At 38.9% G+C, this 24,101-nt stretch overlaps 1 protein-coding gene across 4 annotated transcripts in view; it reads left to right on the plus strand.

Moving 5' to 3' along the window:
- The window catches only part of EIF2AK3 (eukaryotic translation initiation factor 2 alpha kinase 3), a 136,191-nt gene that overhangs the window by 70,416 nt on the left and 41,674 nt on the right, over positions 1 to 24,101 (plus strand). For all 4 annotated transcript variants that reach the window (XM_063713568.1, XM_054547947.2, XM_002811805.5 and 1 more), the window contains one exon: positions 5,423 to 5,552. In XM_063713568.1, coding sequence (XP_063569638.1) covers positions 5,423 to 5,552 — 130 coding nt within the window. The remainder of the gene's footprint in view (positions 1 to 5,422; positions 5,553 to 24,101) is intronic.

Raw genomic sequence — 24,101 nt, forward strand, 5'->3', positions numbered from 1 at the left:
CGCCTATAATCCCAGCACTTTAGGAGGCTGAAGCGGGCGGATCACCTGAGGTCAGGAGCTCAAGACCAGCCTGGCCAACATGGTGAACCCCCACCTCTACTAAAAAATACAAAAATTAGCTGGGCATGGTGGTGGGCGCCTGTAATCCCAGCTACTTGGGAGGCTGAGGCAGGAGAATCACTTGAACCTGGGAGGCGGAGGTTGCTATTGAGCAGAGATCGCACCATTGGGCAACAGAGCAAGATTCTGTCCCAAAAAAAAAAAAAAAAAAGAATGATAGATGAGGACCCAGGAGGTACTGGTCCTGTAGAAACCAGGAAAGAAGGATGTCCAGAATGAGGAGCTGGCCACAACGGTGGCTTTTGTGAGGACAGGCCTGATGAGGGGAGTGAATCTGGCAGTTAGGAAACCATTGAAAATCTTTCTTGAGAGTGGCTTCCAAGGATTGGATCATGGGTGAGAGATCAGGGCTTGCTGAGGAATCATCCAAATAAATGCTACAGCAAAATGTAAGTGAGAGATAGAAGTCTCCAAAGTGTTTACTGACAGAGATGTTCAATATGCCTTCTTCATCCACGTCATAAATTTAATTTTTCTCTATGGAAATGGCTAAGGTAAAACAGTGTTTGCACAACTGGTCTTATGAGACTCACCTGGGTTGCTTGTTAGGCTACATTCTCCCAGTCTCCCTCTTAGGATGAGACATGGGAACCTTTAATGGTTTTTAACAAGCACTCCAGATTATTTTTATGATCAGGTACACTTGGGTTACACTGAGATAGGTGAAATAACCATATTTTGCCTATGAAAAAATAACTCGAATGAAGCCATGAGGAGAATAAGAGGAGAGCCATGGGGACGTACACCCAGGTCTGACTTAGGCTTTGATTCTTTCCACTGGAAAAGCTGTCTCTGCAGTTCCTTCAATTCTTGAATAAGTTAAGAGTTTTTCATCTTGATCTTGGAACCCTCAAAATAGGGCAAGTGGGTCTTGGGGAGATAAATAACCTTATATTCTTCCTATTTTGGGAGGTGTTCATTTTTCACTTTTTATCTCTGTTTATGTTTCTTCTTCTTTCTGGAGACAGCATTTCACTCTAACACTTAGGCTGGACTGCAGTGGTGCAATCACAGTTCACTGCAGCCTCGACCTCCTGGGCACAAGCTATCCTCCCACCTCAGCCTCTGAGTAGCTGGGACTACAGGCATCCGCCACCATACCGGGCTAATTTTTAAAGTATTTTTTGTGTATTTGGAGTCTCAGTATGTTGCACAGGCTGGTCTGAAACTCCTGGCCCTCCAAGCAGTTCTCCTGCGTCAGTCTCCCTGAGTGTTGGGTTTACAAAGGAAAGCCACTGCACCTGGCTGTGTTTGTTCTAAATGCCATATCTTTTTTTAAGTTCAACTTTTATTTCAGATACAGTAAGTACATGTGCTGATTTGTTACATAGTATATTACACCCAGGTAGTTAGTACCCAATGGTAGTTTTTCTTTTTTTTTTTTTTTGAGATGGAGTGTCGCTGTGTTGCCGGGCTGGAGCGCAGTGGCGTGATCTTGGCTCACTGCAACCTCTGCCTCCTGGGTTCAAGCAATTCCCCTGCCTTAGCCTCCTGAGTAGGTGGGACTACAGGCATGCACCACCATGCCCGGCTAATTTTTTTTTGTATTTAGTAGAGATGGGGTTTCACCATGTTGGCCAGGATGGTCTCGATCTCCTGACCTCGTGAGCCACCGCACCTGGCCCCAATGGTAGTTTTTCAACTCACCCCCTGCCAGTAGTCTGCAGTATCTATTGCTCCCATGTTTATGTCCATGTGTGTTCAATATTTAGCTTCCACTTATAAGTGAGAACGTGCAGTATTTTACTTTCTGTTCCTGTGTTAATTCACTTAGGATTGTGGCTTCCAGCTCCCTCTATGTTGCTGCAAAGGACATGATTTCATCTTTTTATGGTTGCATAGTATTCTATGGTATATATGTACCACATTTTCTTTATCCAGTTTACTGCTGATGGGCACTAGACTGATTCCATGTCTTTGCTCTTGTGAATAGTGCACTAAATGCTGTATCTCATTGCTATCCTCTGGTCATCTCTGCATTCAGCCTAAGGACTTTGTTTTTCAGCAGCATCTGTCTACTTGATGTTTTTCTTGATCTACATTATGCCAATGAGCACCTCTCTCTTAGACTGTGATTAGGTATAGTAGCAAATCTTTATTGCTCCGGTGGTGCTTCTTAATTCCAACCACAGCAGAAGGGGTGCCTCCATTCCAGAGACATGCTTGTGGGGAGGAGCCCATAATGAATACTACAGCTGGCTTGTAATGCAAGAGAGTCTTGGTCAACTTGCAGCTTTACTTTGAATTTATATACATTGTGCATCAAGTGATATAGAAGAGATAAAGTTGCATCTTGTATTCCTGACCAGGCATATAACTATACATGCTTACAATGTGCATGGTCTTTAAAGCTGATAAATACACCTAATGAATTCCTAGAACAACTGTACAAATCATCCTTTAAACAACTATTTAGGCCGGGTACGGTGGCTCACACCTGTAATCCCAGCACTTTGGGAGGCTGAGGTGGGCGGATCACCTCAGGTCAGGAGTTCGAGACCAGCCTGGCCAACATGGTGAAACCCCATCTCTACTAAAAATATAAAAATTAGCCGGGTGTGGTGGTGGGCACCTGTAATCCCAGCTACTTGGGAGACTGAGGTGGGAGACTTGCTTAAACCCAGGAGGCAGAGGTTGCAGTGAGCTGAGATTGCGCCATTGCACTCCAGCCTGGGCGACAAAAGCGCAACTCTGTCTCAAAAAATAAATAAATACATAAAAGCAAATAAATAATGTATGGAGAGTCTGCTCTGTAGCTGGAGGTGTATGTTCCAGGCAGAAGGAACAGTGGATGCAAAGGCCCTAAGCAAAAATTTTGCATGATGTATTTGAAGAGTTGGGGGGAGTCTGTCTATGGATATGCAAACTCTGAAAAGCCTGTTAGACAATCTAAATCAGGTAGGTGGTTAGATATGTATGTCTGCAGTTCAGGGGAGAGGCCTGAAACCAGATATAAATTGGGGAGTTGCCAGGATATAGATGGTATTTAAAGCTACGAGACTGGATGAGATCACCAAAAAAATTACATGTAGGTAGAGACTATTTTAAGAGATAGGAAAGATAAGAAGGAACCAGAAAATGAAACTGAGAGAGAATAGCATAGAACTGAGTCCAAAAAAAAAAAAAGGAGCGTGTTGTTCTGGAAGCCATATAGAGTGTGTTTCATGGAGGGCAGAAATGGCTGGTCAGGTGCTGCTGTGTGGTCAAGTGAAGCAAGACCTGACCATGGGATTTATCAGTGTGAAGGTCATTCTTGACTCTGACAAGAACCATTTTAGTGAGGTGGTAGGGGCGAGAACTTGATTAGAAATAGTTCAACATAGAAGGAGAGGAAGAGATTTGGAGACAGTATATAACAACTCTTTCAAGGAGTTTTGTTGCAGAGGGGCAAGAAGTACATTGGATGCTCGAGGAGGAGAAGGATTCATTTTGTTTGATCTGGTTTGGTTTTTAAGTTGGGGAAAATAGTAGCAGGTTTGAATGCTGCTATAACAAAATACTGTAGACTGGGCGGTTTATAGACAACAGACCTTTATTTCTCATAGTTCCAGAGGCTGGGAAGTTCAAGATCAAGGTACTGGCAGATTCAGTATCTGGTGAAGACTGATTCTTCACAGAAGCACTCCTACATGGTGGAAGGGGCGAGGGCATCTCTGGGGCTGCTTTTATAAAGGCATTAATATCATAAGTGAGGACCCCACCTTCATGAACTAATCACCTCCCAAAGCCCCACCTCCTGGTATGATCACCTTGGGGATTAGGTTTCAACTTATGAATTTTTTGGTGGGGACACAAAAGTTCAGTTTATAGCAAATGCTGATGGGAATATTCTAGTAGAGAGGGAATGACTGATGGTGTGGGAGTGACAGGAGACATTTGCAGGAGCAAGACCTCACGAATGCGTAAGGGGGAGCTCTGTTGCTTAAGTGGAGGTGTTGGTGGTAGATGGGAGTGTGGACAGTTCACTTGCACTAACAGGAGGGAAGGTGGAACTCATGGTCCAGGTACTGTTGAATAGATAGAGGTGGTAGGAGGAAACAAGCTGATTTCTCCTGTTTTTCCCTATGAAATAGGAAGCACAGTCACCAAGATATGTGAGCTTGAAAGAGCTGGCATCAGAAGTTTGAGGAGCGGGGACACATGAATGGTTAACATGGTTCAGTGGCATAATGGATAGACTAGGGAAGGGTGTTATGATTGTTGAGCATTGTTAGTAGCCTTTTTGAGGTTGGTGGTCATTAATTAAAGTGAGGATAGTCAACATGGTATGTTTCTCTTCAGATACGTTCAACTGCACAGATGTAGGAGTGAGAAAGGGGAGAAGATTGACTTTAACCAGTTCTTCCAGAGTGTGACATGTGAGAGGCAGGGTAGGGAGTTGAGGTGTGTGCAAAGTAGTGCTTAAGATGAAGGACTGTGGGATTTTAACTGGTTAAGAAAGAAGTGAGGGCATGGTGGTAGTGAAGGTCGTAGTATCAGTGGCTTGTAGGTTCTCGTAGGGTCAGAAGTTTCTTGGAGTCAGGGAAGTAGAGGAAGTGAGCTGAAAAGAGAGGGGTTGGTGGTTAGGGGGTTGCGGTGATTTGTAATGACAAGGTCTAGAGTCTGACCACAGGAGCAGCTGAAGCAAGGTAGACAGATATTGAAAACCCAAAGAATTGAGGCAGAAGTATGTTAAATATGTCAGGTAGTGACAGTAAACCAGCAGCTGAAATCCTCCAGGATGGGGCTAGTTACCTAAGGGTCAATTAGATGTCTACTAGGAGGGGTAAGGGACAAAACAGTCTGATCCTGAGGATTTTCAGAGAGGAGAGGAAAAAAGTGGTCTGGAAATGGCAACGAGATACATGGAGTCCACTTACCCCATTCTGAGCGAGGGTTATGGGAGAAAAAAATTCTCTGTGCTTCTGTAGGGAAGCAATGTCCTCAGGGAAAGCCCGGTTTCTATGAGAGCAAGAAGATAAGTGAACGATCAGGGAAGACAGTGTTTCAGGGGAAAGGCTTTCAGGAGGTATGTAGGTAGAAGAGGACATACCAGAGGACATTGTGTTCCTTATGGGAATTAGAGTGTGGGATGAAGGGTGACCTATGAGTCAGGGGCTTTTCATAAGTTACTTAAACAGATAAAGGGCATATTGAAATTGTCTTGGTCCAAAGACAGTGGTGGCAAGAGTGGTAGAAGGCCCCCTCTTCCTTTCTACGAATAGAGGCCTGGACATGGGCTGGTTTTCTTTTGAGTATGTGGGATAAGTGCCCAATATCTTAGATATCTGTTTAATTTTTAAAATATTTTTAATATTTACAGGTCATTAGTAATTATCAGCACTTTAGATGGGAGAATTTCTGCCTTGGATCCTGAAAATCATGGTAAAAAGCAGTGGGATTTGGATGTGGGATCCGGTTCCTTGGTGTCATCCAGCCTTAGCAAACCAGAGGTAAGAATTTTCTGTTAACTGTTGACTGGAAAACTTAATTCTAATGAGTAATTGCTGATATTAAGAAGTTTGGGGCCCTATTGCCCAGGTTTGAGGCCTGTCTGCCTCTTACAGGTTGTATCCCTTTAGGGCAATTACTTAACTTTTCTATTCCTCAGTTCCCCTCTTGTGAAATGAGATGGATAATAACATCATCTTAGGATTACTTGGGGCATTAAGTGAGTTAATCCTATAAGTGAGCAGCTGAGGATACTATCTGCCATATCAGCAAAGCACATTATGTGAGCTATAAATTATTGTTTATTATCATCACAAGGTCTCTAGGAATAATAAGATAAATATAAATAAAAACTTTATTGAATTTTACTAGTTAGAAATCTGTGCTGCAAAATCCCATAAATTATTGTTCCCTAATTATAAGCAGAATTCATCCGAAATTTTTTTGTAATGTAATTCCAGGCAAATTTGATTATTTGCAGAAAAAGTGTACTTAATAATTTGGAGTTCTAGAATAGTAGAGGGGAAAGAGCATAGATTCAAAGAGACCTCGCTTCCAAAATTACTCTGGCACATGACTTCAAGCCCCTCAGAGCTTTAGTTGCTTCTCATCAATAAAGTGAGGACACAGCCTGCCCTCATGGGGTACAGATGGGGGAGATTAAATAAGAGAAGCTGATTTTCCTCACCTTTAGTTTCAATTCTGATGGATTAAGTCTCTCTCCTTTTCTGGAGCTTTAGTCTGTTGTTTAAATTATTTAAAAATAAGTCCATCTTTTGAGTGGTGACTACTAACATTGAAGCAGTCACCTCTGTTTTCCAGAATGCCCGTGGCCTTCTTTTATATCGAGTTGTTCCTGTAGGACACTCCCTAGGGTAGTCTTTTTTCTCTTTTGTCATCAGTCTTTTTCTTTAAAAAGCTTCCTAGCTGATATTAAGTATGGAAAAGACAAAATCGTACATGAGGGGTTTGAGAATGACCTGAATATTGGTGACCAAACTTTCCAATGGGAAACTGCTACCAGTGACCCATCTATAATAACAGACTTTCCTGTGCTTTCCAGTAAACCCAGCCCGAATCTTTTCTGGTGCACCCAAACTGATACTTAAGGAAACAACACTGCCAAACTTCCACATTTGCTGTGTGCTAAACCCTGAGTAGACTTTATAAGTGGCTACTATTTCTCAGTATACTGAAAATACATTTTGAGAATAGAGAACTTCTATTGTATTATGAATTATTAATGCAAATAGCAATTTGATTCTAAGTTACATTAAGTTTATAATTGAGTATGGTATTCAAGTGAATTACTACTTAAGATAAACTTGTTTATTTTTCTTCTGCTGGGATTATTCTTGGGTATGCATGTTTTACTTTATTTTTAAACTAGACATAAGAGATGATCAGCAAAATGAGAAGACTGTAAGCTGCTTACATCTGAGGTAATATCACAGTGTGTTGTAGTGGTTCAAAGCATGTGTGTGTTTGCAAACTGAAATATACATAGGTACAAAAAGATAAGTTGCATGGTATGGCAAAGTAGAATGCAAATAGTTGTAATAACCTGAGTGCTAGTAAGTGTGTTTGAGTTATAAGCAGCTAGTTGTATTTGAAGGTTTTCTTACAGATAGCAGTTATATTAGCTGTTTTTAAAACTACAGTTCAACATTCTTACTGTCTTTAGTTCGCACCATTTTCTGTGGTTTATTAGGGCTCTCTTGTTTTCAGTGTCCTCTCTCACCCACCTACCCCCAGTCCTAGATCTTTTGGATAAAATTTTTGCTTTGAAATGTTGAATCGTAGGCCGGGCGTGGTGACTCATGCCTGTAATCCCAGCACTTTGGGAGGCCGAGGCGGGTGGATCACAAGGTCAGGAGTTTGAGACCAGCCTGGCCAACATAGTAAAACCCCGTCTAAATACAAAAAATTAGCAAGGTGTGGTGGCAGGCCCCTGTAATCCTAGCTACTTGGGAGGCTGAGGCAGGAGAATCACTTGAACTTGGGAGGCGGAGGTTGCAGCGAGCCAAGATCGTGCCACTGCGCACCAGCCCAGGCGACGGTGCAAGACTCCCATCTCAAACAACAACAACAACAACAGAAATGTTAAATCAAAAGCCTATTCAGAGAGCTCACTGGTCGCTTTTCATGCAGGAAAAGAATCCTGATACCTCTGCATTATCTAGATTTTCATTTTCTACTTCATAGAAAAAAAAAAAAGAAAATCTAAAGGTATTGAAACAGCTGTGATAAAATGATAGATTAACTAGATTTTACTGCTGCCCCAAATTCTTGGGACCATTTCTTGAGAGAGGATGTTTAATATGTAGAGATACTGATGATATAATGTTGTTCCCAGCATTGTAACATACTCGATGCTCCTTACACAGTGTAATCCTCATAGTAACCCTTCTGAGGTTGATACGTTGGTCCCATTTTGTAAAGAGGAAATTGCAGCTCAAATAAATTTGCTTGAGGTTGCTGACCAGCTATATATATGATGAGGTTGGAATTGAGCCCGAGATTGCATGACTACTCCATTCTGCCTGCTCTGAAGCCCTTTTGCCACCTTGTATATACCTCCCTTTCTTTACAAACTCGGCTCTTCATAGACTACAGTGGTTCTCAGACTGTTTGGTCTCAGGACCTGTTTATACTCTAAAAAATTATTGAGGGCTCTAAAGAGCTTTTTTTCAGGCTGGAGTGCAATGGTGTGATCATATCTCTCTGCAGCCTTGAATCCTGGGCTCAAGCAATCCTCCTGCCTCAGCCTCCTGAGTAGCTGGGACTACAGACATGCACCACCATGCCCAGCTAATTTTTTTTTTGTGGAGACAGAGTCTCGATATTGCCTAGGCTGGTCTCGAACCCCTGGGCTCAAGTGATCTTCCCACCTTGGCCTCTCAAAGTGCTGGGATTACAGGCATAAGCCACCACGACCAGCCTAAAACAAATGTTTAAAAAACATGTATTTTATTAAAGAAATAACAATAAACCCACTCTACAATAACATAACATTTTTGTGAATAATAACTATATTCTTTAATACAAAAAATTTAATGAGAAAAGTGGCATTTTACATTTTTGCAAGTCTCTTAAATTTCTGGTTTAATAGAAAACAGTTGTATCCACGTCTGCCTTAAATATATTGCATTGTTTTGATTTAACTACATAAAGAAGAAAATCCAGCCACATACAAATGTAGTTGGAAAAGGCAGGAATATTCTAGTAGCCTTTTCAAATAATTGAGGCCATTCTTTTTTAATACTCTGCCAAAACAAGTGGAAGTTTTTTAAAGGTTAGTTGCAGTGTGGAATCAGAAACCATATCAATGAACATTTTATACTCTGAACACTAACATCCATTGGTCTGTCTTGCCTTTTACTCATGCATGATTTTATAACTTAGAAAGTATTGACTGAGTTACATAGATCTTTTAAATGTTGGCATATTTCCTTATAGAATATTTAAAAAAAAAAAAGAAACAAATTTGTTGCTGTTACCACTGATCTCATCAGAAAAGTCTGTAAGTACTGGGAAGCTGTGAAGCGCAAATTGGCAGATGCAAGTTTTTTTGTTTTCTTTTGTTTTTTGTCTTTTAGAGACAGGGTCTCACTCTGTTGCCCAGGCTGGAGTGCAGTGGCATGATCATAGCTCACAGTAGCCTCCAACTCCTGGGCTCAAGCAGTCCTTCCACCTCAGCCTCCTAAGTAGCTAAGACTCTAGGCGCTTGCCACCAAGCTCAGCTACCTTTTTTTTTTTTTTTTTTTTTTTTTGTAGAGATGGGGCTTTCTTATTTTGCCCAGGCTGATCTCGAACTGCTGGGCTCAAGCTATCCTCCTGCCTCAGCCTCCCAAAGTGCTGGAATTACAGGCATGAGCCACCATGCCTGGCCCAGGTTTTCCAGTATTCTAGAATTCACTTAAAAACATAAATTTTATCACAAATACTGTCAGATGTGTTCTTTGAAGTAAAAAGTTCACTTTGTTCATTTTTTAGAAAATGTCTACCTAATACCCAGTTGACTTTTGAGTAAAATTGGAGCTCAATGAACAAAGCTGCTAGTTCAGCTCACAACTCAGTTCCAGAAGTGCTTTTTCTCAAGACATGCTTTAGCATGTGGAGAAAGGCTTGTTACCTACTTCCTAATTAGTCATGCAGAATAATAAAAAGATGTGTTACTCAGGGTCAAGATTTAATGAAATCAGTCATTTTTATTGCTTCATCAAGAACATTTGTAAGTGCAACTGTCTCTGTTTTTTTTTCCTTTAGTTCAGGTGTATGACAGTGAAGAATACCATTGTATTCTTAGTTTGGTTCCTGAATTGTGCGAAGGCACAGGCAGTTTTAGTCAGCATTGCTTTTATACCTTCAGGGCAAATAACAACCCAGTGAAAAGGCAAATCACATCTTGTTTGAAAACTGTGTGCTATTTTGCACCCCTGAAAGAGTCCACAAACCATACTTTGAAAATTACTTAATTGGTATGTGATAGAAATGTAAGGATATTTGTGAAATTATAAACATATTAGCAAGGAGAGAAGACTGTATTGTGAGCGTGAGTCATCTGTTATTCAGCAAGGTGTGTGCTGCTCAGCATCTAGAAGTTATGTTCAAAAGTTGAACATTTGTCCAGTTCAGATTTAGAAGAAAAAAGTTGGACAAAACACCACAAAAGGATCATCAAGGCTGGGCACGGTGGTTCACACCTGTAATCCCAGCACTTTGGGAAGCCAAGGCAGGTGGATTGCTTGAGGTCAAGAGTTCTAGACCAGCCTGGGCAACATGGCGAAACCCCATCTCTACAAAAAATACAAAATACAAGAAAAAAAATACAAAAATTAGCCAGGTGTGGTGACATGCACCTGTAGTTCCAGCTACTCGGGAGGCTGAGGTGGGAGGATCACTTGGGCCTGGGAGATGGAGGTTGCGGTGAGTCAGGTCACACCACTGCACTCCAGCCTGGGTGACAGAGTGAGACCCTGTCTCAAAAAAAAAAAAAAATCAAATACTGCCATTTGAAATGCTGTGAACTGGATGCATAGAGTAATACTACCTTCAAAATGCATCTGGTGCAGTGTTTTCTTAAGGTCCTTAACCTTCATAATAGTTAACTTTGTGAGAAGTAGTTAACTTCCTCTCTCAGAAACCCAGTGTTTGGTTGTAAAGGCTGGTGTAGGGAAGAGGGCCAGTTGTAGCAGGCAGAAAGAGCTGGCATGGATATATAGCAGGTGTCACCTCCCAGGTAACAATAAATAGGTTCATGGCTTCCTGTGGGGACTCCTGTATTAGAATGTCGGTTTCTCCAAGCTTTCATCAAGAATGGTATGAAAGTTGGGCACATTGGCACGTGCCTCCTGAGTAGTCGTCCCAGCTACTCAGGAGGCTGGGCCCAGTTGAGCCCAGGAGTTTGAGGCCAGCCTGGGCCACATAGCACAACCCTGTCTTATGACGAGGAAACAGATTAACCTCAGAAGACCAGAGAAGATGTATTCTCTGCAACTATCAAAGTTACTTATTAATCTGAGAAGGTGAAGGATAAAGGATTTGATAGACTGTATAATAATTTTTAAGTTATTGATAAAGGAATTGATTATGAATCACATGTACTTTTGCTGGAATAGTAAAGCCACACAGGAACTTCTTAGACTGTGTGGTATTGTGGAGGAGGGACTAGGATTCAGGAGCTTCAGTTTTAGTCTTAATTCTTCCATTAACTTACTGTGTGAACTGGCTAAATTATTTAACCAGTAGAGCTTTAATTTCCTTCTCTGTAAAGTTATAGAATTGGACTACATCTCTAAAGATACTCTAACTTCATGCGTCAGGTACAGTCACATACATGAAACACCCAAGTAAATTATCTGGAGAAATTTTTGAACTTTCCCTTTTACTACATTTAAGGATTCTTCTGAAAATAAAGAACAAATTCACTAGGAATTACCATTAGGTACATACTTGCCTCCTGGCTTGCTCTGATGTTCTTAACCTTTTCTAATCCAAAAGGCTTACAAAATAGTGTATTTTGTTGCTTTAGTGGGATTTTGATTATGTCAATGGAAAAAATAAGCTCCTGGAAGATAAGGGAAATTGACAGTTCCACTAAGAACAGATGTTTTAAATTATATTTAGAATGAATTGTATGAATTGTGTACCTTGGGACACACATCTCATTTGCCACTATCTCCTGAAGAGTGTGGATACATAACCAAGCTAAAACCATTAAGGTGCATGTTTGTGTGTCTTAGAATAAATAATGCACCTAAAGTTCACTCTATTAGCTTTAACAGATGTGCTTAGGTTCTAAGTGTAATATTTTTTCCAGTTAATAGTAGCTAAGAATTTTGTTTTTAATTTTCAGAAGGACCACCTGATGTGAAATCTGATTTGCTTTCCTCTAGTAATTTATATTCAGATTCAACCTTGAGAAAAGCACTAAGGAAATTTGTCTGTGATTCCTCACTGATTGTCTTAAAATTTTGTTTTGTAACACATGAGCATCGTTTTTTCTTTAGGATCTCTGGGCTACATTTGGATCACTTCACCAAATCTAAGTAGATTGAACTATCTACTTCTTTATGTCTTAGAACTCATTTTTAAATATGAAGACCTTCCTTTTGTTATTCAGAATGCATATTGTAATTGTGTATATATAACTAATTTGTACTTAGATGAATACCTTTATCTTTATTTAGAGATACCATATTTGTTTTCTGTTTTGGTTTTCTGTTAAATATGCCCTTTATTTCCTCTTAAGAAGAACAAACAACTCTCGTCTAAACTTAGATAAGGTTTGGGGTTTTGCTTTATTTTAGGCATGTTTCTCCCCAAGGGACACCGCCTTTCTGTTTCAGACAGGTGCAGAAACAGGCAGCTCTGATGCTGGTGCTCTCCAGCCTCCTCCCCCTCCCCATATCAGACTGCATGCATTCCACTAATATAAGGGCTTTGAAAAGTGGGACTGCCTTTGAAAAGGGTACAGCTTTACTGGTTACTGCTTTGTTTAGAAAGAGTCTATTAGTAGACCCTTTTAAGTATTTATTAAAAGAGAATCTGTAATCTCTTTTAAAGCTTCTCTTACTTTTACTGAAAGCTGTCCAAGTTGTTTTGCAGTTTTTCATTTGCACGCGAACTAGCACATTTTGAGTCTGTGTCATCTAAGATGGCAGTTTATTTTGAAGCATAGCTGTCAATCATGTAGCAAGCCAATATTTAAATAATTGCCTGGGTTAATTGCTTTTCTTTTAATTATAGAAATGAAACAGTGCTTTAATTTAATTTTGTTATATTAATCCCTTAGCATGGCTGAAAGCAGTGCTGTGAACTAAGCTAATTTATCCCAGCATTGCATGTCACCAAAGGAGAAACTGATTTGGCCCTGGTTTTTTTATTTTTTATTTTTTTTTAGGAAATTGACTCTTCATATACATTGTTTATGTCATGAATATATATTAATCTAGGTGAAGGCAGAGATAGTTATTGAAATCAGTGTTCTTTTATCATGACTGTGAGAAGTATGCTTAAAAAGCTAGTCTGGTAGTTTTCCTTGAGGCATTTTGTTTTATAGGTTGATTAAATTAGTGAAAAAAAAGAATTAAACAATTGTTATCAACTTGATATTTCTCTGCTCTTGAGTACTAATTTACATTTTTTAAGATAAATACCAAATCATTGCAGAGGTTTTTCTCAACATTTAAGCATATAGCATATCACTTGGGATGCAATCTGACTAATACCCAGATCTGCTGAACAATCTCATTACCCCTCCCGTTAGGGCATCATCATCTAATGGTGATGCCCCTTCCCTTGTCTTTCAGGTATAATTCCTGGAGACCCTTTACTTTTATCAAACAGTCTTCCTTTTACTTTCCCCAGTGTTTCCAGGGAAGTAAAAATATATATTTCCATAATACAACAATGTTGAAGCATCTTTTTTTTTAAGTCACAAATAGTCAATTCTGACATCTGTTAGTGCAGTCAGTTGCTCATTTTGGTTAATTAAGATTTACTGTTTATGTTCCATTCAAGTGTATCATTTTTGAAGAATTAAAATATACAGACATATACTTGTTAATTTTTCTTTAGCATTGATTGTCTTTATTGATTAATAAAGTACTTTCAATCCATTAGAGTTGTTATGTTACAGTCAAAGAATTTTAGGCTTGATAGAGCTTTCTGATAAATCAAAAACTGCAGCAGTTTGATATACTTAATTCTACACTGAATTAATCTTTATTTGGTTTTGAGGCCTTGTTTTTAAACAGATGTGAATCCATGTTTGGGAAAGAAATAACTGACCTTGCATAATTAAACTTTCTGTCTGCTCCCCCCTTTAATTTACTTCTGGAGCAGGTATTCTCTAGAATTCAAAAAGCTTTTGTTATTTTTGAAATTTTGTATTCATGAATAATAGTTCTCTCCTGAAGTTTCCAACAGAGAATAAAATAAAGCTCACAATGAATTATATAGGTAGTCACATGAGCTAGACTGAGTTTATATTTTTGCTTTTAACTTTTTTCTTTCATAAGTATACATGTATATATACACATAAACACATACAAATTACCTTAGAAGTTCAAAGTAAGCAGCCCTGGATCATAAACTGTTGTTTGAGTAGCATTTTATAGTTTGTAAAGTGATATCTATTCTTAGTAATTTACATAGCCCTGTGAAGTAAATATTCTTATTAACCCTAATTTTTTGGATGATAAAATTGGGGATCAAAAAGATTCAGAGATTTGTCTGATATAGTAAAGGTGAGACTCAACCCAAGATCTTTGTACTTACGTCTTTCCCTCTTTCCAACATTTAATGCTTTTTAAAATACCTTAATGCTTACCAATTTATTTGTATTTTCTCTACTACTAATTCTTCATGTGCTTTATGGAGATTAATTATTCAAAGACATCTTGCATAGAGCATACTTAGCATGTAGCTCAGCACATTTTGAGCACCTAAACTGCTTCTAGGACAACCCTAGTGGGATAGTCACAGGCACCAAAACTTAACACATCCAAAACTGAATTCAGGATTGCAGGAGGGAGGCGTGCAGAATTGTGCACTGCCCAGGACAGATGTGATTCCTGCCTTTCTAGAACTTTCTAGGACTTATAAGGTACTGTGTGGAGCCAGCTAGGGAGGCAAATATGAAATAATTATAGTACAAATAATGCAATTGAGTGTGGTAACTGGCACAAGGCAGGATAGAGCACAAAGAAAGACTCTAACAAGCATAAGTGCTTACCTAGCCTGATGGTCAAAGAAGGCCTCTCTTGTATGAACAGGAGTTACTGAGGCAAGAGATGGATAGAGAGGAGGGAGAGGATTGTGCTGCGAGAGGAAATAGCCTATGTCAAGGCCTTAAGGCGAGAATTACCATGGCATGTTCGGGCAACTGAGAGAAGTTGAGGATGGCAACAGGAATGAGGGTTGGGAGAGAGTAGCCGAAATGAGCCCATTGAGGTAGGCCAGGACCAGGTTATGCAGGGTCTAGTAAGCTATATTAGACATTTCAGATTTTATCCTGAGCCATGAGAAACCATTGAAGGTTTAAGTGGAAGAGATCACTCTGACTGTAGAAAATGGACTGGAACAACAGCAGAAATTGGGAGACTATTTCTAGTCTCCCACACTAGTTAAGAGACTGTATGGTAGTCATCCAGATGGAGTTGATAGACTGGATGGAGACAGTGGAAATGAGTGAAGTAAAGTGATGGATTCAAAAGACGTTTAATGAGGAAGATAAAATTACAAGACCAAAGGAGGATTTAGTAGTAAATTAAGAACAGGTATAGAAAAAGAGAGAAGAATCAAATAGACGCAATAAAAAATGATAAAGGGGATATCACCACCGATCCCACAGAAATACAAACTACCATCAGAGAATACTACAAACACCTCTACGCAAATAAACTAGAAAATCTAGAAGAAATGGATAAATTCCTCGACACATACACTCTCCCAAGACTAAAGCAGGAAGAAGTTGAATCTCTGAATAGACCAATAACAGGATCTGAAATTGTGGCAATAATCAATAGCTTACCAACCAAAAAGAGTCCAGGACCAGATGGATTCACAGCCGAATTCTACCAGAGGTACAAGGAGGAACTGGTACCATTCCTTCTGAAACTATTCCAATCAATAGAAAAAGAGGGAATCCTCCCTAACTCATTTTATGAGGCCAGCATCATCCTGATACCAAAGCTGGGCAGAGACACAACCAAAAAAGAGAATTTTAGACCAATATCCTTGATGAACATTGATGCAAAAATCCTCAATAAAATACTGGCAAACCGAATCCAGCAGCACATCAAAAAGCTTATCCACCATGATCAAGTGGGCTTCATCCCTGGGATGCAAGGCTGGTTCAATATACGCAAATCAATAAATGTAATCCAGCATATAAACAGAACCAAAGACAAAAACCACATGATTATCTCAATAGATGCAGAAAAGGCGTTTGACAAAATTCAGCAACCCTTCATGCTAAAAACTCTCAATAAATTAGGTGTTGATGGGACGTATCTCAAAATAATAAGAGCTATCTATGACAAACCCACAGCCAATATCATACTGAATGGGCAAAAACTGGAAGCATTCCCTTTGAAAACTGGCACAAGACAGGGATGCCCTCTCTCACCACTCCTATTCAACATAGTGTTGGAAGTTCTGGCCAGGACAATTAGGCAGGAGAAGGAAATAAAGGGTATTCAATTAGGAAAAGAGGAAGTCAAATTGTCCCTGTTTGCAGATGACATGATTGTATATCTAGAAAACCCCATTGTCTCAGCCCAAAATCTCCTTAAGCTGATAAGCAACTTCAGCAAAGTCTCAGGATACAAAATCAATGTACAAAAATCACAAGCATTCTTATACACCAATAACAGACAGACAGAGAGCCAAATCATGAGTGAACTCCCATTCACAATCGCTTCAAAGAGAATAAAATACTTAGGAATCCAACTTACAAGGGACGTGAAGGACCTCTTCAAGGAGAACTACAAACCACTGCTCAAGGAAATAAAAGAGGATACAAACAAATGGAAGAACATTCCATGCTCATGGGTAGGAAGAATCAATATCGTGAAAATGGCCATACTACCCAAGGTAATTTATAGATTCAATGCCATCCCCATCAAGCTACCAATGACTTTCTTCACAGAATTGGAAAAAACTACTTGAAAGTTCATATGGAACCAAAAAAGAGCCCGCATCGCCAAGTCAATCCTAAGCCAAAAGAACAAAGCTGGAGGCATCACGCTACCTGACTTCAAACTATACTACAAGGCTACAGTAACCAAAACAGCATGGTACTGGTACCAAAACAGAGACATAGATCAATGGAACAGAAGAGAGCCCTCAGAAATAACGCCGTGTATCTACAACTATCTGATCTTTGACAAACCTGAGAAAAACAAGCAATGGGGAAAGGATTCCCTATTTAATAAATGGTGCTGGGAAAACTGGCTAGCCATATGTAGAAAGCTGAAACTGGATCCCTTCCTTACACCTCATACAAAAATTAATTCAAGATGGATTAAAGACTTAAACGTTAGACCTAAAACCATAAAAACCCTAGAAGAAAACCTAGGCATCACCATTCAGGACATAGGCATGGGCAAGGACTTCATGTCTAAAACACCAAAAGCAATGGCAACAACAGCCAAAATTGACAAATGGGATCTAATTAAACTAAAGAGCTTCTGCACAGCAAAAGAAACTACCATCAGAGTGAACAGGCAACCTACAGAATGGGAGAAAATTTTCACAACCTACTCATCTGACAAAGGGCTAATATCCAGAATCTACAATGAACTCAAACAAATTTACAAGAAAAAAACAAACAACCCCATCAAAAAGTGGGCAAAGGATATGAACAGACACTTCTCAAAAGAAGACATTTATGCTGCCAAAAGACACATGAAAAAATGCTCATCATCACTGGCCATCAGAGAAATGCAAATCAAAACCACAATGAGATACCATCTCACACCAGTTAGAATGGCAATCATTAAAAAGTCAGGAAACAACAGGTGCTGGAGAGGATGTGGAGAAATAGGAACACTTTTACACTGTTGGTGGGACTGTAAACTAGTTCAACCATTGTGGAAGTCAGTGTGGCGATTCCTCAGGGATCTAGAACTAGAAATACCATTTGACCTAGCCATCCCATTACTGGGTATATACCCAAAGGACTATAAATCATGCTGCTATAAAGACACATGCACACGTATGTTTATTGCAGCACTTTTCACAATGGCAAAGACTTGGAACCAACCCAAATGTCCAACAATGATAGACTGGATTAAGAAAATGTGGCACATATACACCATGGAATACTATGCAGCCATAAAAAATGATGAGTTCATGTCCTTCGTAGGGACATGGATGAAATTGGAAATCATCATTCTCAGTAAACTATCGCAAGGACAAAAAACCAAACACCGCATGTTCTCACTCATAGATGGGAATTGAACAATGAGAACACATGGACACAGGAAGGGGAACATCACACTCTGGGGACTGTTGTGGGGTGGGGGGAGGGGGGAGGGATAGCTTTAGGAGATATACCTAATGCTAAATGACGAGTTAATGGGTGCAGCACACCAGCATGGCACATGTATACGTATGTAACTAACCTGCACATTGTGCACATGTACCCTAAAACTTAAAGTATAATTAAAAAAAAAAAAAAAACAGGTATAGAAAGGAAGAACATGCATTGTTTAGATATGAGTTCGGAGAGACCATGAGAGCTCTCCAAGCAGAGATGCTAAAGAAGGCATTTGACTTTATGGGTCTTGTGCTGACAGAAGAAAAGTCTGGGCTGAAGTTAAAATTAAAATTGCTTGTGTCATGGGAACTGAGAAGATCGATCACCTTGAAAGAAAGTAGCGTGAGAAGACCTATGACCAAAGCTTTAAGGTCCAACATTTTAAAATTGAGAGAGACTGATAAGTCAGAGAAAATTGAGAGAAAAAGTGTTTCAATGATAGATTTGTTTTAGTAGGATTTTAGAGATTATCCTGCTTTCCTTCAGATTTTCGCATCTGCTACTTGGTGTGAAGACTTTATGAATATGTACAAATATAAATACTTCCATAATTAGAGATAACTGACTTATAATGCAAATGCCTCTTCAAACAACTCCTTGATTCGTTAGTCTTATTGAAAGTTTTGTAGCAAAACAGAACATCAGAAAACCCTTTCCACTGTCAATTGGGGAACTTGGAAAGCAGTGGGAAAAAGCAGGAAGCCTGTGGATGCCCAAAGTGATAAAAGCATTAGTCAATGGTTGGAGACCAAAAAGGAATCCCTTTTAAGTTAGTTGTGGAGAGCGATTTTGAGAATCAAGTGAAATAAGGAAACGTGAGACATTTTGTAAAACAGTGAAGTGTTCGTTTTTATCCGAGGTCACATAGTAAATGAGTAGTAGAGTCAGGGACCCAGGGGATGGGGCTGGATGAGGTGCAGTCAGCTGGTCTGGTTGGTATGGATACATCTTGATTTTGTATTTTGGATATGTGCTGTTGCCCCATCACCTTGGTTTGCAAAACAACTAGTATGGCTAGGAAAGTAATTGTTCTAGGCAAAGGAGACTTCCAGATAATAAAAAAGTCAACAATTTAGCATTTTTAATGGCATATTTTTCTTTTTCTTTTCTTTTTTTTTCTTTACTTTAAGTTCCAGGATATAGCAGAATGTGCAGGTTTGTTACATAGGTATACATGTGTCATGGTGGTTTGCTGTACCTATCAACCCATCATCTAGGTTTTAAACCCCACATGCATTAGGTGTTTGTTCTAATGCTCTTCCTCCCCTTGCTCCCCACCCCCGACAGGCCCCAGTATGTGTTGTTCCCCTCCGTGTGTCCATGTGATCTCATTGTTCAACTCCCACTTACAAGTGAGAACATTAATGGTGTATTCATGTATTTCACATCTTCCCAATCTTAATGAGTTGTATCTTTTTATTTATTCCTTGGGATCATTATTGTAAGAATGTTATTGTATTATCCTAGAAATGCTCCCTGGGGTTCTTAGGTGGGGCAGGGGTGTGTGCCCCTTTCATAACTATTCTAGGATAATTGGTGTTTTACACTGTCTTTCTTCATGGCCCATGTTCATTCTTCCTTATCTCTACACTTGGTGAGTCTGCATCTTGCCACATTCTTTTTCTTACCCACTCTTCTCCTTTTTAAACCTTGTTGTTTCTTAGCTTATACACAGAACTTGGCTTTTGTTAACTATCAGGGCCAGTGTGTTCCTTTTCCCTCTTTCCTGGTTAGGGAACACACTGGTCTCATCAAGTCTCCTGAACCCTTTTCAATTTTCAGTTTTATAGTGGGTGAGTTACTTCTGGATACAATTTTTGGGATTTGAGAGTGTTTAATGCCTGAGTCACTAATCAAGAAAATGCTAGTGTGTGCAGATCTGGCTTCCAAAACCGAATGAGGAAAAGTTCTTTATAGAAAAATCCTAACTAGGCCGGGAGTAGTGGCTCACGCCTGTAATCCCAGCACTTTGAGAGGCTGAGGCAGGCAGATCACGAGGTCAGGAGACTGAGACCACCCTGGCTAACGTGGTGAAACCTCATCTCTACTAAAAATACAAAAAATTAGCCGGACATGGTGGTGGGTGCCTGTAGTCTCACCTACTTGGGAGGCTGAGGCAGGAGAATCACTTGAACCTGGGAGGCGGAGGTTGCAGTGACCCGAGATTGCGCCACTACACTCCAGCCTGGGCGACAGAGCAAGACTCCATCTCAAAAAAAGAAAAGCAAAAAAAAAGAAAAAAGAAAAAAGAAAAATCTTAACTAATAAATGCAGAAAGAATGACAAAATTAGAAATTGCTATTCTAGTTCTTTTATTGAAATAGTAGGCCATCAAGCAATACTAAAATGGTAAAAAGTTGATGGGACACTTTAAATGGAGGGATCAGGCCGACTCCCCCAAACTCAAGTGATTGATAGTAACATCATTAAAAGTGGGGCATGCAAACACTATGTGCCTCCTAATATGGTATAGCATAGGGGCCAGCCAACTTTTCCTGTAAAGGGCCAGATGGTACTTATCTTAGGCTTTGAGGACCATGTGGCCTTTAGTTGCAGCTAGAAAGCAGTCATAGACAGATACATAAATGAATGAATGTGTGGCTGTGTTCCAATAAAACTTTACTTACAAAACAGGCATTAGGCTGGATTTGGCTCATGGGCTGTAGTTTGTAGACCCCTAATGTAATAGGAAGTGCATAGCACCAGATACGAGGGCTTCTTGTCGAAACAATTGAACCTGCATCAGATCAAAGCTCCAAGTCTAATCATACTTTTCAGGAAATATAGGAAATAAAGGAAGAAGTTAAATGACATGTAGAATCCTGACTGTGGGACATTCTATAGAACAAATAATCTGGTTTCTCAAGTAAATCAGTGCATAACAAAGGGTTTGAAAGAAGCTCCTTTGTGGAGGGAAAAGAATCAGATGTAATATGTAGACTTGGAATTCCTCATCATAAAGTAGATCTTTGAGATAATAGGAGAAATTTTAAAATTTGATGATTTTACTCCAGTAAACAAGTATATAGTAGGTGAGTGGAGATAGATGAAACAGTTGGCAAAATGTTGATAATTCTTGAAACTGGATGATAGATACATGGGGATTTATTAATCTCCACATTCTATATGTTTGAAATTTTTTATAACAAGTTAAAGTTGAATGTACCCCAAAGAGTGTGTGAATTAGTTGGGGAGAGGGGTTGGCTGCATAGAAAAATAGGGAAGAATCAAATGGGAAACATTTTTCTTATAGTTAGAGGAATTTTTGTTTTTTACTGCTGGTAGTGCTCATTTTAGTAGTAGTACTTCCTTTATTTTCTCATATGAAATTCCTTCCTCCACTTTAAAATTAAAGTTCTTATTTTCACATTTTAATTTCAGATAGAAATCCCTGATTGCAAGTGCCACTGGTGTACATTGTACCACTTAGATTTTAAGAAACAGAAACGGAATTACTTTACTAAACTGCTTTATGATTACACAGATAGACTCTGGGAGTTTGCTAGCACCTTTATTTTAAATTATGAACAGGGAAAAAACAAAGAAAATAAATACAAAAATTTAGACTTTTTAAAATGACTTAAGGGAGAAGCAAGTCACACAATGAGTTTGAGATGCAGAGCAGCGAATCAGAACAAATAGCTGTTTACATGAACAAATCAGTGGGATGTGAAAATGCATCACCATAACCTACATTTTTTTCTACCAAGAGATTGCAGCTGACTATCGGGTGACTCATTCCTATGCTTAGGGGGTGAGGTAATGCTATTGTGAAGGGTGATGTCATCTCTGTACCTGAACTGCATGCATATATTGCTTCTGTGGCTCTCAAGGAAAAGCTCCATCTGCTTTCACATATGCAGCCTGAAAGACTTGACAAGATTGGCACAAAGGTCAGCAGGCCATGTGTATGACTCATAAGCAACCAATTAGTGAAGAGCAGCTATTTAAAAGTGAACTTTTAAAATCATAATCCAGAAATACGACATGATGATTCATTATTGAATCATAATGCCTTGTTGTTGTTTTGTGTTTTGCACTTACTGAGTTAATGCTGTTGAGCATTTAACTTTTAAAATAAGGCAGTTTTCTCATAAGATTTGATATGATAAGTCAATCATCAAATCTTGGTTCTTTAAACTATATTTTTAATTGAAGATAAGGTTGGTTGGTCAGTCTGTTGGTTGATTGGTTGGTTTTACTTTTGGAGGTGCAGAGACCATCCTTAGGGCAAAAATGGATTTATTTCATATTAGTTTGGCAGTTGATTTTTGCACTTAGGAGACATTGTATTCCCTGAGGACCCACTACTGCTTTAGAGGAAAAGAGGTTTTTAATGGAAGAGGAAATAAGTCAAAATAAACACTGTCTGTTTACTGCAGACACACTTAACTCCTCTTCCTCTTCTAGTCATGCACACCTGCTTTCTCTGTTTATACTTTAACCTAATACTACTGTTGAGATGACCAATTAAAATATCTATTTTTAACTTTATTATTTGAATCTAGTGTTCTGGTAAATAAAATGTAGAATATTTAACATAATATGGAGGTAGATAATGGTAAATACTTGATTTTCTATCTGATATGTAACTCAAAATAGAAGATCATATCGGCTAAATACTACTTATTGTTATTATAGGGTATGTGCATACTCTGACCTAAATTTGTTCTAATGGCAACTTCAAGTTGGACATTCTACAAAAGATAAAAATAAAGGTTTTAATTTTTGAGAATAAAATTTGTTATCTATTATCAGGAAATAGAAGGAAACAAAGAATAAAATAGTTATGCTAAGACTCTAAGGTAATATTAGGTGAGGTATATACCAATGTCACTTGAGAACTTACTGAAAATCAAATGTTTTTTCAGTAAGGAGTAATAGGAACCCTTAAATGTCTAGAATTATGGTAAACCTTCATTTAATGGTATGGTCTTGAGTTTGATTATAGAGCTCCTGCAAGACTCTTGAGTACCTTTCTGTTGTTTTTAAACTCTTGTTTGGAAGTAATTTCAAACTACAGACAGTTGTACAATAAACGTGGTACCAAAAAAGGAAAAAAAAAAAACCTTATGTGCTCAGACTTTACCTACCCCAACCTGGTTGCCTGCTTTATATGTTTGCCCGTGTCCTCTTGCCCACTCTCACTCTTCTCCCCCATTCCCTCATACACACTTGTTTTTCTTGAAATACTTGAGGATAAGTTAAATATGCATCATGGCCCTTTACTCTTAAATACATCAGTGTATATTTCCTAATAGAGATATTCTCTTACATAATTACAAAAGTTATAAGCATTATCAATTTATATTAATACAATGCCTTACCATCCATATTCAAGTTTTGTCAGTTGACCTAATAATATCCTTTATAGCATCCTCTACGCCTAGTACAGCATCTAGTCTAGGGTCAGATATTGCATTTATTTGTCACATTAGCCTCTTTTAATCTAGTTTTTTTTTTTCCACAGCCTTTCTTTATCTGACATTGACATTTTTGAAGAATATGGTATCTCTGTTATTTTATTTTTAAAATGGAATTTTCCTTACTTTGTGCTTGCCTGATGTTTCTTTGTGCTGAGATTCAGGTTGTGCATTCTTGGCTGGAATACTACATAGGTGATGCAGTCTCTCTCAGGGCATCTAACTCTCATTGATGATTTTTACTTTTGGTTATCCAATCAAGGTATTATCTCCACTATATAATATATAACTTCTGTTTTTTAATTTCTTGTAACGAATAAGTACGCTGTAAGGAGACACCCTAGAACATGTAGATATTCTGTTCTTCATCAAAGTTTCCACCTCAGTTTAGCACCATTGCTGACTCTGGTATGACCCAGTCTTTACTGTGACGGTGGCAAAATGCTGATTTTTCCAACTCCAGCCCTTCCTTTTCCCTCATATATTATTTATTTTATCTGTTTGCTATTGGTATGAACATGTGAATTCCTATTTTTAAAAATTCAGTACTTAATTATTTTGGTGCTTAATTGTCCCAG

Source organism: Pongo abelii, chromosome 12 (genome assembly GCF_028885655.2).
Source record: "Pongo abelii isolate AG06213 chromosome 12, NHGRI_mPonAbe1-v2.0_pri, whole genome shotgun sequence".
In the NCBI taxonomy this organism is placed as follows: Eukaryota; Metazoa; Chordata; class Mammalia; order Primates; family Hominidae; genus Pongo; species Pongo abelii.